Source organism: Patagioenas fasciata, chromosome 9 (assembly GCF_037038585.1).
Source record: "Patagioenas fasciata isolate bPatFas1 chromosome 9, bPatFas1.hap1, whole genome shotgun sequence".
Lineage (NCBI taxonomy): Eukaryota > Metazoa > Chordata > Aves > Columbiformes > Columbidae > Patagioenas > Patagioenas fasciata.
The window spans coordinates 30,403,315-30,419,542 of record NC_092528.1 but is presented as its reverse complement, the minus strand read 5'-3'; the positions used below and the strand labels follow the sequence as shown (position 1 = coordinate 30,419,542).

General features: G+C 47.6%; 1 protein-coding gene across 8 annotated transcripts in view; it reads right to left on the bottom strand.

Annotated features, from left to right (window-relative positions):
• Positions 1 to 2,007: 2,007 nt before the first annotated feature.
• VEPH1 (ventricular zone expressed PH domain containing 1) overlaps positions 2,008 to 16,228 on the bottom strand; it is an 83,275-nt gene continuing 69,054 nt past the window's right edge. For all 8 annotated transcript variants that reach the window (XM_071812756.1, XM_065844558.2, XM_071812759.1 and 5 more), the window contains 3 exons: positions 15,394 to 15,511; positions 6,720 to 6,856; positions 2,008 to 2,391 (listed from right to left, as the gene is read on the bottom strand). In XM_071812756.1, coding sequence (XP_071668857.1) covers positions 2,155 to 2,391; positions 6,720 to 6,856; positions 15,394 to 15,511 — 492 coding nt within the window. In that variant the 3' untranslated portion in view covers positions 2,008 to 2,154. The remainder of the gene's footprint in view (positions 2,392 to 6,719; positions 6,857 to 15,393; positions 15,512 to 16,228) is intronic.

Sequence of the window (16,228 nt, the reverse complement as noted above, 5' to 3'; positions counted from 1 at the left end):
AGGAAGGGAGAAGAAGGAGGAGGAGGAGGAGGAGGAGAGAAACACAGAGATCCCCACCAGTGTAGGCAACTAAAAAGGAGCGGACAAAGAACTAGCAAACAGCCTCTCCAAGTTGAGCCTGATTTTCATGTCACTGTAAATGGGAACTCATTGCACTGGGGCTGCCCCAGGCCCATGGTGTTTCTCCCCAAAAGGTTTGATGGTGCATTGCAGCTTGAGGAACAACTCTCTGGAGCCACCAGCTCCTGTAGTACCATAAACCAACATTTTTTTCCTCCTTTTAACTTGAATAAATGCTCATTACCAAATGTTTGCATCTTACCTGTCAACGTAACAAATGACAGACTTCTGGCAGGCTGGAGAGACAAACCCCAGCAACACTCAGCACTTGCAACTTCTCCAACTCTAAAGCTAAATATTTATACAGACAATACAAGAATTCAACCTCTGCCCATAAACCCCAGGGAACAACGTCCCAGCAAGGCAGAGGACACCACAGCACCGCATTAAACCACCCTCAGCAGAACTTCTGCAAGCTCCAAGCCGTCAGCTTTCTGCCTCCTTGAGCAAAAAAGGTCCCAGAAGATGGGGGAGCTGTGTCCCTGCAGGTAAGGGAAGAACAAACGGGGTCTAAGAGAACACAAACCAGAAGAATGTTTTGGTTATTGCCAAGAACTGATTTTTCTCCAGCTGCAGGTGCAAAATTGCAGCAGAAGGTCAGGACTGTGATTGCTGGCCTTCCTGATGAGAATGAAGAGACTTATCGAACAACGGGGAGAGCCCGGACTCTGATTTTGCAATTGGCCCAGAGTGATGCCCAGGGTGCGGAGGCATCGGTGGAATTGCCCAAAGTTTGTCTTCATTTGAGGCCTCTATTCAGGAGATAGTGAGCTCAAGCTGCTCTATGCTGTGCCTTGCAAATAAGTGAGTTATTTAAGAAGAATCTCTGCAATCCACACCTGGAAACTGAACAGAAACTTCAGCCCCGCTGAGCATCCCCATGCCAACCGCTGCCCCGTTTTCCCAAAGTGAGAGAAATTCAACACAGAAGGAAAACCAACCATTTCTGAGCTGTTCTGGGCGCCCTTTCAGAGCCACCGACCGCCCCAGTGAAACCCAGAGAGCTGGGAACACGTAGGACGGTGGAAAAATCAGGCTGTAAATTCAGAAGTCCAGTTGTCCGACCTCACTCTGCCACAGAACCGGGTCTGATACGCAAAAGATACATTTTTCTAGGTTGGAAAATTTCAGGTTTTTATTTCTACTCAGGCTCGAATGGTCTCTGAGTTAATTTCTTCACCCGCAGATTCCTCATTCATTTTCCCCCCCTATCTGTTTTGCTTTCATTCTCCGCTACAGCACCTCCTCTGCTTTGGAACCATTGAGAGTGACACAGAAAACAGAACAGGGAATCTTCCAGTTTTGGAGAAATTTTGAAAACTTACAGAACAGACAAATAATTAAAAAAACAAAGAGAAATAATTTTTTTAAAATTACATTCAGTTGCAAAGCAGAGAAAAAGTAGGGGAAATCAAAACAGTTACATATTTAAAATTGTTTTTCAGCAGTATTAAATCTTTAAAACTGCTCCATTTCAAACCAGAAAGCAGCAGCAAATTGGATTTTTTCCACCGACGCTTATAAACAGTAAAAGGATAAAGTACACAGAGATTAAATAAGGAGGAAAACTATCTGTATACAGGCGGAAAGTGACTGAGGAAAGCAGAAAGTCCTTACAGAATGTGCTCAAATGCCCTTGGAAGTGTCCAAAGCCACCAAGACCTCGTGCATCTCAGCAGCCAGGGCTGAGGGCTTGGGGTCCAGGTTGGTCTCCCACCACGTCTCTTGGATTGCAGACTATTAGGCTGAATTAAAAAGCCCATGTTTCACATGTGGACATGGAAGCTGCTTCTAAACCAGCAAATGTCCCAGTGCCAGGGAGCGCTCCCGCATGGTGGCCCCTCCATCACCTGGTAGAGCCATCGGGCATTAGTCCTCTGGCGCTGCACAAAGCTCTTCCCAGCCCACGCCAACACATGGTCTCCCCACGTTATCTCGTGGCACTGTTGTGGAGGTTCAAGAGGTCCACGAAGTGGCTGGAGCAGTCCTGGACACAGTAGGTTTGGTGGAACAGCCATGGAGATGCCAGCAGCTCTACAGGTAGGTGGTGGCCTCGCGGCTCTCCCGCTCCCTCGCCTGTGCCACGGCCACGTTGATGCACTGAAGCCACTCCTCAGCATTCTTCTCATCTTTGGCCTTGAAAACATAGGTCTTGCTGTCAGTGAAGATCTCGAAGGCCCGGGGCAGGCTGCGGTCCCTGCGCTTCTTGGCCACCACTTTAACGCTCTGTACCTTGCTGAGCTCAATGGGGCAGTCGTCCGGGTCATCCTTCTGAAACACAGGAGAGACAAAAAGAACCACGTTCATCTGGTTCAGCTGCCAGGGGAGGGTCAGGTTGGATGTTAGGAAAAGGTTCTTCAACCAGAGGGAAGAACAGGCTCCCCAGGGAGGTGTCACGGCCCCAACCTGACAGTGTTCAAGAAAAGACTGGACAACGTCCTCAGACACGTGGTGTGACCTGTGGGGTGTCCTGTGCAGGGACAGGAGTTGGACTCCATGATCCTTGTGGGTCCCTTCCAGCTCAGGACATCCTATGATTCTATGGTAGAGCTTCCACCATCTTAATAAACAGTTGACGTCTCCAGAGCTGGGCTTGTAAACATCACTCATGTGGCCAAACGCACTGATGGGACTTCCCAAAAGGGCCTTAGGGGAGTTAGAAACCCCCATCCCATGTGAAGCCACGGTCACCTACCAACCACCATCAGGTTATTTGGGGTGTTGTGATCTGCACCCAATAGCCAAGGGTCCACAGTGACACCTACAAGCTCTTCCCCCAGCATCTGCACATTTCAGTTCCAGCTTCAGCTATTAAATGGGCTCAGATTTTCCTTTCTCTGGCTTTTAATACAAGTGACCTCTGATAACGCTGCCACACACAACTCGTGCCGATGGCAGATGTGTCCCAGGTACTAAACTCAGCCGGTCCATGGGGACCGAAGGAAGGTCTCTTCTGAGCCATGATGAGCCGTTCCCCTTCTCAGGCTGCCCACCTCCACGTGGGAGCAGCAACTCCTTTGGTTGGTTTTGAAAACAGAACAGATACCTTGAGTCTGACCCGGGAACACAAGGGAAATCACGGCATTTCACAGCGGGGAATGGGAAATACGGGAGAACTTGTTTGCAGTTTTGTTTGAAAATATATAAAGTAGGTACACCTAGGAAAACTTGCATCACTGGAAAAAATAAGATGCAGAGAGTGTAAAAGAGAGTTGTGCAAAGCCACGGAAGTTCCTGCAGGACACGAGACTTGTGAGCTCATAAAAAATGTACAAATTGGGTCTCCAGGTGAGAAGTTGAAGCCCAAGGCCTTGATTCCTCAGGAATATTTATGTTTCTCCTATTGAGCTGCTTTTTACCGAGAGGACTAAGGCAAGTTTTCCAAAAGATTTCTGCTCCTCTCCGGACTGATCTGAGTGAGAATTAGCAGTTAATTGACTCACAGAAGCTGAGTGTGACCAGGGAGGGGCTGCGGTATGGGGCTTGCTGTCCCCAGAGCTGCTCTGCCCTCCCAGCACACTCAGGAGCAGAACCGGGCATTTCCTCATCCACCTCATTTATTTTTGTATCAGGGACCCAGTTCCCAGACCTGAGAAGTTTTCTTTACATGGATGATTTCCCTCTAAAATGTTCAGTTCTGTCCAGACCACTTTCCATGAGCAATGAAGTTCATCTCCAACTTCATGTGGGAACAAACATTTCCAGAGCCATCGCTGATTCCCCACGTACAACCACGGGATCGCAGCAGTGGCCCAACCTCCTCCGCTTCCACAAACACTCGTTAGGGCTCTGTCATAAAATCACAGCACGGTTTGGGTTGAAGGGACACCCCAACTTTCCCAGTGCCCCCCCTGCCATGACAGGGACATCTTCACCAGCTCAGGTTGCTCAGAGCCCGTCCAGCCTGGCCTGGGATGTCTCCAGGGATGGTTCATCCACCACCTCTCTGCCCAATCTGGGCCAGTATTATCAGCAGTATTAAGCTGGCTCAGCACTGAAACCTCATCTGGGATAAACGCTGTGAAAACCTTAACCACAAAAAATACAAAGCAAGGATAGACTCAAAAACCAAAGCTTTGCACTCCATGAGCCAGACCCTTAGACTCAGAAGCCCATCTAGCAAAAATGATCTGTTCCCTCCATTACCACACAGCGCTTGACCTCAAGTTGCTCAAGAAAGTTGATTGCACCCCAGGCACATTTCTGTGAAGGAGTTTACCACAATTTTCCAGGAGTATAGGATGTGGCTGGCTTTCAGACCTCTTCTATTTTGGCTTTCTCCTGCCTCCCCTTTACCCGCGGTTGCTTACACAGAGCAAACATTGTCCGCGTGGTTCCTCTGCTCATGGTGGGGCTCCAGGAACCAGCAGGCACAGCCAGCTGGCCACCTCACAATGCCTTCTCTGTGCTGGGTTTGTGTTCTTAAGTGAGCAACATGTCAAATCCAAACACCCACGCAGCACCCAGCCCAGGGACGATGGGGCAGAGACCAAAACCAGCCCCAGATGCCGCTGGGCAGGAGCATCTTCCACGTCCTGCAGCATCTTGAGATGCTTTCGGCACTGGGACCGGGGCAGTGAGGTGCAGAGCGGGTCCTCCCACCAGGGCGGGGGGTCTGAAAAATCACATTTTTATTGTCCAAGCCACTTCGGTGAGGCTTCACACCTCTTCAAGAGCTACAAATGTTGTGTTTGGGGTCTGCAACAGCCAGCCCAGGGCACATGTGCAACACAAATGGGTGGTGCTGCAAGCCAAGCAATGGTTAACGGCAGGACTAGATTAAGCCAAGCAATGGTTAACGGCAGGACTAGATTGTCAAATTTAGGCCAAAAGTGTTAGAAATAACAGGATGTAAGGCACCAGCTTGAAAGAGCGATAACCCAGGAGCAATAAGCTCGCTGCAGTCCCTGGGGACACCAGCCGGCTACGCTGACGAACCCGTCCAGGTATTTGTGTTCAACTTTACAAAATACAAAGCAAAGCAGCCGTGAGTTTGCCAGTTAAAAAGGGAAAGTTGATCTGTACAAACGACGCCGTTGAGCACAATCTGCCCTTCAGCTCCATGTGTTGCACGGGGAGCACCGGGAGCAAAGAGCCAAGGAGGCGACTTCTGCGCGTTAATCACATCCCGGGAGCGATCAAGAGACTCCCTTGATTGCTCGTGTACCACATGTTTGGAGAGCTAATTAAAGCCATTCCATTAAATATACATCTCTATAAGCCAATCGACTTGCTAAAAAAAGCCATTCTGGCATTCTTCCCAAAGGGAACACCAGCCAGTATTGAGCTGTAGCTATGGCACACAAAGTGTCTGCAGAATCTCAACCAGAACACCTGGAAAAGTCACTAAAAGTAAGGAAAAAGCTGTTGGATGAGCTACTTGTGTTCAGGAGGGTTGTGCTGTCCCACAAAAAGCTCGTGTTCCTCCCAACAGGTCACGCTGTTGTATTTCTTATAGGAAGGGGCTCAGGAGGCCACTTCAGCAGCTTAAAGAGCTTTACTAGGTTTCTATAATAATAAAGATTATTTATCAGAAATATTAAGGCTTGACTATAGTTGGAAGATGCTTCCATTTCTGGATTATCTAAGAGAGAGGTCTTATAACAAAAAAGTGAAACAGGCTGTTTTGCACCATGTTTGATAATTCTCATTGGGAAAAGCTCAAGAAAAAGTTTCTAATAACTGGGAGGTAATAATTAATAGGGACTGGATTCAATTAGCTGCTCTTCCAGGCCCTGGGACACATTTGTCTCTGAGTCCCCGAGTTCCCTTCCAACTCAGGACATTCTGTGATTCCATGAGTCTTAACATTATAAATTTCAAACAATTTCAGAATAATCCAAGCAGGATTTATCTGAATTTAGGTCATGCTGGAAGGAAAGCAAAAAAACCCTCTGTTCCTTCAGGAAAAAAGCATTTTAGGAGCACCTTGTTTGAAACACCCCTGGATTTGCTGCACAAATAACACCAGTTACAACGCCATCGCCTCAAGAACAGCTATTAACGTACAAAAGCGGGCAAAACACTCAAAAAAGGTGAACATTGCTTGGTTTTGGAGGCTGCCCCAAGGTGTTCAGGAGGGCCTGACTGTCTCGATATGCTGAATGAAACCATCTCCCCCCAAACACCGCTGGTGCCATGAAAACCGAGGACCCAGAAGTGCCATCTGGCTCGCAGCACATTGGCTGGTGTGGCTTCGTACCTCGCTGCCCCATGCCGTGCACTTTGTAAGTGGCAAAAACACATTTACCTGAGCAGCATTTCTTGAATTTGTGCTTATTAAAGGAAATCTAGAGTCACTGTTCAAGGCTGGAAACTCTTTTAAGCCACTGTAATTCCATTGGGAGCAGAGGGCCTCGGGGTGCAGAAGGCCTGGAGGCAGAGGGGACGATGCTTGGGTCACCAGCAGTGCCAATCTAAAACTCTTTAAAATCTCACGCTTTTGATCCAGAGAGGAAAATGTAACTAAAGCCGATGAGCAAACCCTTGGCTGAAGTTACTGATGCGGCATAGGGGCAAATCCAAGGGGTAAAAACCTCTGGAAAGGGCGTTGTAGAGGAGGGAAAGAGCAAAATCAAACGGATGCTCTTCTGACTTACGGATTTTCCTTTCCGAAAAAGCAGCTGGTTGCCAGCCAGCGTGAAGTAGCGAGTTTTCCACCTTTTGATGAACTTCCAGCGGACTTGCTTCTCCTTGAGCTTGCCCTCCATCAGAGGTTGGCCATCCTGGTTCACGACTGGGGAGAGAACGCATGGCGAGAGGGTTAGTTCTGTCCAGGCTTTTGCTGCGATACAGAAAAGGGTTCTTTTAATTTGCAGTTGAGCTGTGTCAGCTCCCAGGCCGCATTCCTCCCAAGCTCGAGCGCCTGGCTGTCAGAGCACAGAGACGTTTCAGCCCCATGTCATGTTTTGCTTGGGAGGCCTCGCAGATGGAGCCGACAGCTCGGGCTGCTCCCTCCATCCTCTATTCCCTTACCCATCACGTACTCCTCCCCGCCATTACACCCCCCAGTTATTCCTCAGCCCTGCAATAATCATAATTTACAATTTCATGCAATTAAAAGTAAGCATTTACGTTGTCTCTGAGGCTTCAGTCCACACTACAGCTACATTCCTGCTGTGCAGAACTTTGGATAGGAATATTTTGAAGATATCACTCTCCATTAACCACAATACTTTGCTAGATTGCAGCAGCAACCCTATGGGGAAGGAACTAAGAGCCAGAAGTGGGATGTCCACATGGGGCTAAGACTTGGCACCATCCCACTGGAACGACTGCCAACCTCTCATAGGTAATTCCAGCCCAGAAATGTCACTTATTTTGCTGAGAAAGGGGTTGGTGAGTCCCAAGGCTTTGTCTCCCAGGTGTGACCCTTCCCATCCTCACCCTCCCAAGACACGACTCCTCCTTCCCTTGGTGTTATCAGCCCTCCCTTATCCAGCATTCGAGCAATAACCCATCCCTGTGTTCTGTGGAGCTCACTCCCCGTTACATCGTTATCATCTTTTGTAGTTCTTCAGAGATATTTCGAAAGCCATTTAACGTTAGCAATCCATTCTGTAAAAAATAATCCTGACAAGAGAGTCACTCATGCCCTGTAAATCCTACAGCACCGACCGGGAATGGGATATTTTCTATCGCTTTTGCACTCCTAAAATAACACAATTTACTTTGATATCTGGGCTGCCAAAGGCCAGAGCAGCCCCCACTGTCAGTCAATGTCTTTTCATCCCGTTACCCATTGAGGACACGGATGTTTTTACCATCTTATGGCAAAATTAACTTACAAACTGGCCAATAACACTCCAGTCCATACGCTTTCTATAGTGTCTGAGAAATGGCTTCAATTTGCCTTGGAAAAACAACTTATGTTTGTCAATACAGATTTTCCTTTGACCGCTTCTCTTAAAAACAAAAACCAAATAACGCCTGTAGGAAAGGGAAATAAACTCTTTTTTCCCTCTTATTGCAAAATGATTGCTATATTTAAAATTTCTTTCAGGATCCAAAGCACTGCGTGAGTATCGAGAAGCCTTGCACTTCCATTCACAGCGTGTTCCTAAGGCTGTGGCCACCTCTGCCCCAGCTCCATAGTCACTTGTCACCGATATTCACCACACTGACCGCAGCTGGAACTTCACGAGGTTTCGGGAGCTGGAAGAGCCTTCCCAATCCTTGCACGAAAAAGGGAATTTTCCAGCACAAGAAGAGCCAAATGACCATGAGAACCATCACAGGCTTTAAACCACCACCGCAGAGCAACCTCCAGCCCTTTGCAGAGCAAACAGCTTAAACATTCTCTGACACTGGGTTTCTTCTCCCTTTCTCTTCCAGCTTCGCACCCACAGACAGGACGTGATGGATCAGGTAGACCAAGAGCGGTCCAAGGCGTAAGCAGCCTGAGAACGGATGGTTTTTGATGTGATGTTTGACTTGGAGCCCTTCCCAGCATCTCCCAGATGGTTTGTGACGGGCTGGCTGCCCATCCCCATGTACCTTAGCATGGAAGTTCACCTACTAAAGCCGCTTCTCAAACACGTTTGCCTTTCTGAGCGCAAAACACGGGAGCTTGGTGTGATGCTGAGGATGCGAAGGGATGGGGGCGGCCAAGCGCAGCCACCAAAGGTATTCTAGCACCTGGGGTTTCAAAGCCTTTATAGCTTTTGGGGCACATACCTCCTGTCTGGCAAAGGAAAAAACAAATAGTGCAAATACAATGCAGCAGATTTAGATAAAGAATGTGCTTTCTCCCCAGCGTTGTTTATCTTGGCAGAGAGGCAGGCTTTGGGGGTCTTCAGCGTGTGCTATGGCAATTTCCTCATGGAAGACCATAAATATTTCTGTCTCTGTAGACAGGAGGTTTTGGAAGGAGATGGGTTGAATGAAAAGGGGGGTGGCCAAGTCTCAGCAGCTGTGATTTCCACCATAAAACCAGGTTGTGCTCGACGCAGCAGCTCTGTTCGGTGTGTTTGCATCACACCGCCCAACCGAGATGGGACAACGTAAAACAGACGCTCGCTTTCTCCCTGCGTCACCCACTTTTGGGTGGAACTTTTTAAAGCCTCTGCTGAGCAGGCTGTGCAGAGTGGGATGGAAAAGGCCATGGGGAACCTCTGAGCAATATGGCAGGGAAAACCCAAGCACTGAAACTCCATCCATCCCTCTGCCTTCTGACATGGGTTTCTGCATCCCCACTCCAGGTGAGATGCCTTTGTAAAGGAGACTCATGCCACACAGTCTACACTGAATTTACACTCATGTGAAATACGTAGAATAAACTGCTGATGAATTAACAGCAAAATAAACACACTCCCTGTTTTCTAGGCAAAAGAAATAGCATCCTGTGGCAAATCTCCCCCATAACCACTAACCCTGTTCAAAAGCAGCTGAAATGCAGGTAACAGGATGCACACAAGGTATCGTCAAACGCCACTGAACAAAAAAGTACCAAAGAAAATAATAATCCGTTTTAAGCGAGGAAAGAGCAGGTGTGAGTACAGGTTCTCGTGCTCTCGTAGCAGCCACTTTGTCTTCTGGTGACTTTGTTTCCCGTTTATAAAATCAGCATTATAGATTTGTCAGTTTTGTGAGAAGAGGGAAAAAGGTTGGAATTTTTATATATAATGAGTCTGAAACAGCATCCAAGCTGGTATTTTGCTTATAGTGCAAATGCCTCATCAAATGTCTGACTTCTAACACCCCTGCCATCCCCACGATTCGCCGTTCTCGTGTGCCCTCTCTTGACGAAGGACGCGTTGTCACCGTGAGAACACGCAGTTGGGTGGCAGGAAATCACCATCGGAGGACCACGTGGGTGACAACAACAGGACACGGCTCCGTGTCGTCCCCTAAGATGAGGCGTCAGAACTGCTGTGACAAAGTCTCTCTGGTGACAGAGCAATGTAAACCAGCAGCACCAAGCAGCAAGCTCTCCTGGTCAGGCACCGCAAGATAGGGAGAAGGCTGGTGCTCAGGAATGCAACATGAGAAAGGAAAAGAATGTGCAATTTTGGCCTAAAGTGGATTTTTATGGCCAAAATCTTTCAAAAAATAAGATTTACTAAAGAAATGTGGATCTCTCTTTAAGCAGCCAGTCCTGCAAACAGTGTTAACAGAGCACTTCTCGCGTACATCCACAAAGAAGCCCGTGGGGAATTCTGATGTCAGCTTCCAAAGTCGTCGTAATGAATCTGATGCCAGTGTGTCTGAGGGTCTCATTAGAAGAAAAAGATCCATGAAAGATAAGAATAAAGCCCTTTTTCCAATATTTTTCTAAGTCCTACTGCTTATTTTCATTGCGGTTAACTTCACAGAACCACAGAACAATTCAGCTGGAAGGGAGCTCAAGGGGTCTCTCATCCAACCTCCAGCTCAAAGCAAGGTCACCTATGGGGTCAGACTAGGTTGCTTGTGAATTTAGCCATCCAGGACCTGAAAATCTCAACGACATCTCCAGGCAAGCTGTTCCAATGCCCGCTCATCCTCATGGTGGGAAAGCTTCCCTTTCTAGCCAGTCTGAACCTCTCCTGCTCCAATTTGTGCCCCTTGTCTCTTTTCCCCCCACCACACACCACCGAAAAGAGCCCGGCCCCAGCTTCTTACAGAATCACAGGATGGTTTGTGTTGAAGGGACCTCCCCAGCTCCCCAGTGCCACCCCTGCCATGACAGGGACATCTTCACCAGCTCAGGTTGCTCAGAGCCCCGTCCAGCCTGGCCTGGGATGTCTCCAGGGATGGTTCATCCACCACCTCTCTGGCCAACCTGGGCCAGGCTCTCACCACCCTCAGGACCAACAATTCCTTCCTCATGGCCAGCCCGAATCTCCCTCTTTTAGTTTAAAACCATCACCCCTTGTCCTATCTTCTGTTTGAATTCTGGTCAAAGCCAAATTCAGTCACTGGCAACCCCAACTTCTTTCCATGACAGAGCAGCTTACACAAAAGCAGCATCTGCACTACCTAACTCAGTTAGAAGATTTATTTTTTTAATGCAATCAACTGCAAATTGGCACGTGCACATTTCTTATATTAATTAATGGCAAATACCTAGTTTTGATTTCTTCACCTCGCGTGAATGAGGATGAATTGAAAGACTTGAGAGAAGTGATACGAGAATGATGTAAGACTGATCTTTCATATGACCATCCATATCACGAGAAAGTAACCATCAAGATGTGACACGATCGCGTCTACAAACCAGAGCAGGGAGGGCACAGTGTGGTGCAGGGGGGGCACAGTGTGGTGCAGCGTTTGGGGACAGAGCAGAACCAAACCCACATTTTAACAGCGTGGGGACACTACCTGAGCAACAACGTAGGCACGTCATGGGTTCTCCTTCACTTGGCTTTTAAAAATCAGGTTTAGATACCTTCAGAAAAAATATGCAAAAGTGATACAGATCAAAGAGAAGACATTTCTTTGATATGAGCATTATTGGACTAGATTCTTGGACTATTGTTTGATAGAAGGTCAAACGAGGTGATCAGATCATCTCTGCGTTTGAAATCACTGTGTGGTGCTGACATGGATGATATTTAGCTTGAAAAAAGAACTCAAAATGAAAAATTATTTACTATAATATCCCTTGTTTCTTAAACTATCTTAATACAGAGACACTCACTAACTCCAAAATCAATTTAACCCTGAATAGTACCCAACGATGTGTAAGTGCCCACTGGAATTATTATCTATCTTCCATTCTCTGCAGAACTACAATGCATCAAGCTTTAGGTAGTTCGGGTACTGAATAAGAAGTAAAAAAACCTCCAAACTATTCCAAGATGAACTCAAGACGGATAAACCCCAAGGCATTAAATCTTGCATTTGATGAAACAAAATCATCCACAAAAATCCAGTCCAATCATGAACCATCTCAATGATAATAAACTCCTCTTCGCTTGAAAGTGAGGAATGTGTGGGTGGCGAGCAGACAAAGATAAATGGCATTAACCTCAGGGAATATGGATTCACTCTCATTAATCATCACATTTGGTTTTGTTGAAAATCTGGAAAGGATGCATTACTGCATGCCGCTTTTTGTAATTTTCAAGCAAGCTTTATACTGGGATATTTCAGTTCACTCGATAATCACCACTGCTAGCAAAAGATAAATGCATGCACAAGTTAATACGGTGTCGGCAATTCTGAGTGAATTGCTCTTTTAACGAGGAATTCATTTAAAAGCCCTCTCGTTTTACCCGAATCGCTGCCCATGGGCACGATGTCTCTCCTGCAGCCCACGGGGATTACTGCAATTTCTGTGTCAGCTTCCAGAGCGGGGAATGTGCTGCAATTCCCTCGCCAGCTAGCGAGTGGTTTTACTGATTTGTGTGTGTGTGCAAGAGCTTGCGGAGCCAGCTCTCAATACGGGGGGTGGTGTCGAAACGAGCCTCTCAAAGGGCAGCTTTTCTATCAAGAGGCACACGCTGCATTTACCCAAATTCCAATGGCCTAATAGCTGAGCTTGAGTGGTTGTGATTTAAACAAGTAAACCGGTGTAACCTGGTTTTCCTGGCTCTGGACGCGCTGCACGGCGAGGGCACGCACGTGTGGGATTTGTGGGAACGCTCTCCCCCCTTGGCTCGGGAATGAACAATTCGGGATGATTTCACAGCAGTTCTGGAAAACTGCGGTTGTACAAGCAACGCTTTGCAATCGGAAGAATGCATGAGAAAAAGAAATAAGTTAAAAAAAATCCAACTTTCTCTGGGTTTATCGCCGCTTTGGGCTTACGCACAACTGCCTTTTTCCTCACCAACTCCCAAAATCCTCCCACCTGCCTCCCAATAAACCACCATTGATCCGGCGTCCTAAGGCAAGGTCGAGCCTTTAGGACACGACGTTTTCCTAAGGCTGGTGGATAAGTGGCATCTTGCAACATGGCATCCAAAAAATGCAATGTTAACAACAAAAAAACACAAACAAAGACAATAACAGAGAAAGAATTTGCCTCTGAAATAGTTTTTTTAAGAAGAATTTGGTTGCTAAACAGCATTGCTGAGAGGGAGAAATTACTTTCTTGTCTTTCAGAAGTATGTGAGATTTCAAACGCTCTGTCCCGCTGTGGAATGAAAAGATGTTTTCCAGCCTTTACATTTCTTACCGATTCGAGGAGGCCTCTGAATCCTTTTCTTTTGCGTCAGATCTTATAAACCCCAGCAGACCCGGGAGCGTCTCCCACTCTGGTTCGACCTCCACATCGCCAACACTGGGCTAAATTTGTCATTCACCTGCAGAATTCCATCCCACTGAGCTCTATCCTCCATCGTCCCTCCTTTCCTACACTTGAGCTTTCAATACTTTACCTTGAGAAGCAAATAACGATATCCACAATGTGCCTTTTTTTCCAAAAGCTGCTTTCAGCTGAGACAAAGGGAGTAATTGCTCGTTAAAAAGGACAATTACAGGCCAAAAATATCCTGTGCTCAGTCCCCCCTGTTCCTGACCGTCCCACAGGCATCCCTGAACTCTCAGCCCTGGCTCTAGAACAAAGGGTAACTGGTGATTCCATCCATAGATGCTGATGTTTATTGAAGTCTCCTCCCTCACCCCTGGGCTATGGCATTTTATCCCATTAGGCTTTAGTTGACATCATAGGGATACAAGCTAGAGAAAAGGTAACTTCAAAAATAAATAGTTGTTTTTCCACTCCTAGAAGATGCAGAATGATTAACCAGGGCCTATATAAGTACCAGCACATAGGAATTAAAGTCTAATTCATGCTGGGCGAGCTCAACAAGGGCAGCCCCCCTTGCCTGGCTGGCCAAGGGCTCCTGCACGTCTCGATGTAAGGCTCATTTTGGCACTTTTTAGGAGGTTTGAGGACATTACACTTCTCTGTTGACCCCAGTGTGTAAACAGAGAGCTGTGTTTACACACCCAAGGATGGGGGATCAGCACACGCACTTGTGTCATCGCAGCCTTTTTGCAGCAGCTGGGGGAAATGATGAACCCTTGAGAGATGCAACCTCCTCCCTCATCTCTGGGGGACATTGTGACACCAGATCTACAGCCTACAACCCTGCCATGGGATTTTTCACCAAGGATGGATAAGCAAGAGGGGTGGCATTACACTCCTGCTTCCCGAGGACCATTGGCCTTGGGCAAAGATCCAGCTGACCCGACTTGAGATGCTGTCTCAAGTGCTCTGCAAACTGACTCAAGAGCCTCTTGTGAGCGGTACAGATGGTCCCCACTTGCGCAAACTCTTGTGCTAACCCAAGAGCTCGCTAAGAATTGCTGCCTGGTGTTGCAGCCTCTGATTGCTGTTTGCCTGGTGTTTACACCCATTTGAAGATACCAGCTCCATACTGGTTGTACTGGTGGGGTCTGGATCCCAGACCCAACACCACGCTCCTGGCAGCTGGAGTTGTGCCACATGGACCTTGCACACCACATCCTGCTCCAGCCCTTCTGAGACCTCTCCTTGGAGGACACGGTGCTTTGGCAGGAGAGTGGCAGGGGAGCAAGGTCCCAGTTGTCCTCTGGTGTCTCCAGACTGGTGGAATCGGTGAAACCCACGGCATAAACAAGGAAATGGTACCACATGTCATCCCCACCTTCATCCAGCCTGATGGCTCTAATACACCTGCCCTGCCAGCATAATCAATAACCAATAGCTTCCTACAAACACCCCCCTTTTTAGAGGACTTAAATGTCTTCAAAAACTCAGAACAAAGCTATTTGATGAAGGTTTGAAATTTGAAGCAAAAGACTCGTTTTCTTTGCAGCTTGACACACATCTAGCACAACACTGATGTGTTGGACAAACCACAGCAAGACCACTGTACTGAGATGAAATTTCAGCCCAAAGCATGATTTCTTTTGGGGTCACTGAGTCCCACGAGAGTTGTGGAAGGAGGAAGATGCTCAGACACCCACAACATGAGCTGGGCCACTCTCGCAAGACTCACTAAACTCAGGGCTGATGAAATATAAGGAGATGCTAGCTGCTAAATTAAATAGCTGAAACAGCCAATTATTCAAAGGCTTGGCCAAAATATTCGGAATTCTTGGCCAGAATTGTGCAGGCTTTTACAAAGTGGCAAAAAAACCTCCAAGAAAAAAGCCATTCCTGGGGATTGCAGTGCACAGATCTAAACCACATGGGTATCAGAAAGCTTCAAAAAGGTCACCAGAATCTTCTACCTGGCAAAAAGCTTATTTTCCACTCACCTTGTTTTCTATAATGAAATAGCTGAAGGATTACGGGTGCTGCTAAGCAGTGCTACGGATTCAATCCCCCCCAGCCCCACCACCGCGCAGCCCTCTCACCCGTTGCCTTTTCGGGGTTGTTGCACATGAAGCATTGCCACGCTCCCGCTGCCTCGCTGTACCCGAACAAATCGAAGAACCTCACTTCTTCCAGGTGCATCTGCACGTGGTCCAGCTCCTAGGCCAAGAATGAGGAAAGAAAACCAAACCCAGGAGGTGAACCACTGCACGGGTAACAGCTCGGAACCCAAAATCACAGATGTTGCAGTGGGTGTCAGTGTGTGTGCTCTTGTACGTGTCTCCTGGGGGCAAACAACCTGACAGGGGAACGGTGCTAAAGACGTATCTCCCTTTCTAGCATCTAATATATAAATAGATATATATATAACATGTCTGTAGGATGCAGAGAACTGGTCTGGGATTCTTTTGCCCCTCCAACACCGCACTCAGCAGTCACAGAATCCCAGAATGGAGTGGGTTGGAAAAGCCCTCAGAGATCATCCAGTCCAACCCTTGGTCCAACTCCAGTCCATTGACCAGATCATGGCACTAAGTGCCATGGCCAATCTCAGGTTAAAACCCTCCATGGCCGGTGAGTCCAGCACCTCCCTGGGCAGCCATTCCAATGCTGACCACTCTCTCTGCACAGAATTGCTTTCCCATCTCCAGCCTCAATTTCCCCTGGCAGAGTTGAAGCCCATGCCCCCTTGTCCTATTGCTGAGTGCCTGGGAGAAGAGCCCAATCCCCCCTGGCTAGAACTGCCCTTCAGGTCGTTCTAGAGAGTGCTGAGCTCACCTCTAAGCCTCCTCTGCTCCAGACTGAACAAGCCCAGCTCCCTCAGCCTCTCCCCATAGGGCTTGTGTTCAAGTCCCTTCCCCAGTCTTGTTGCTCTTC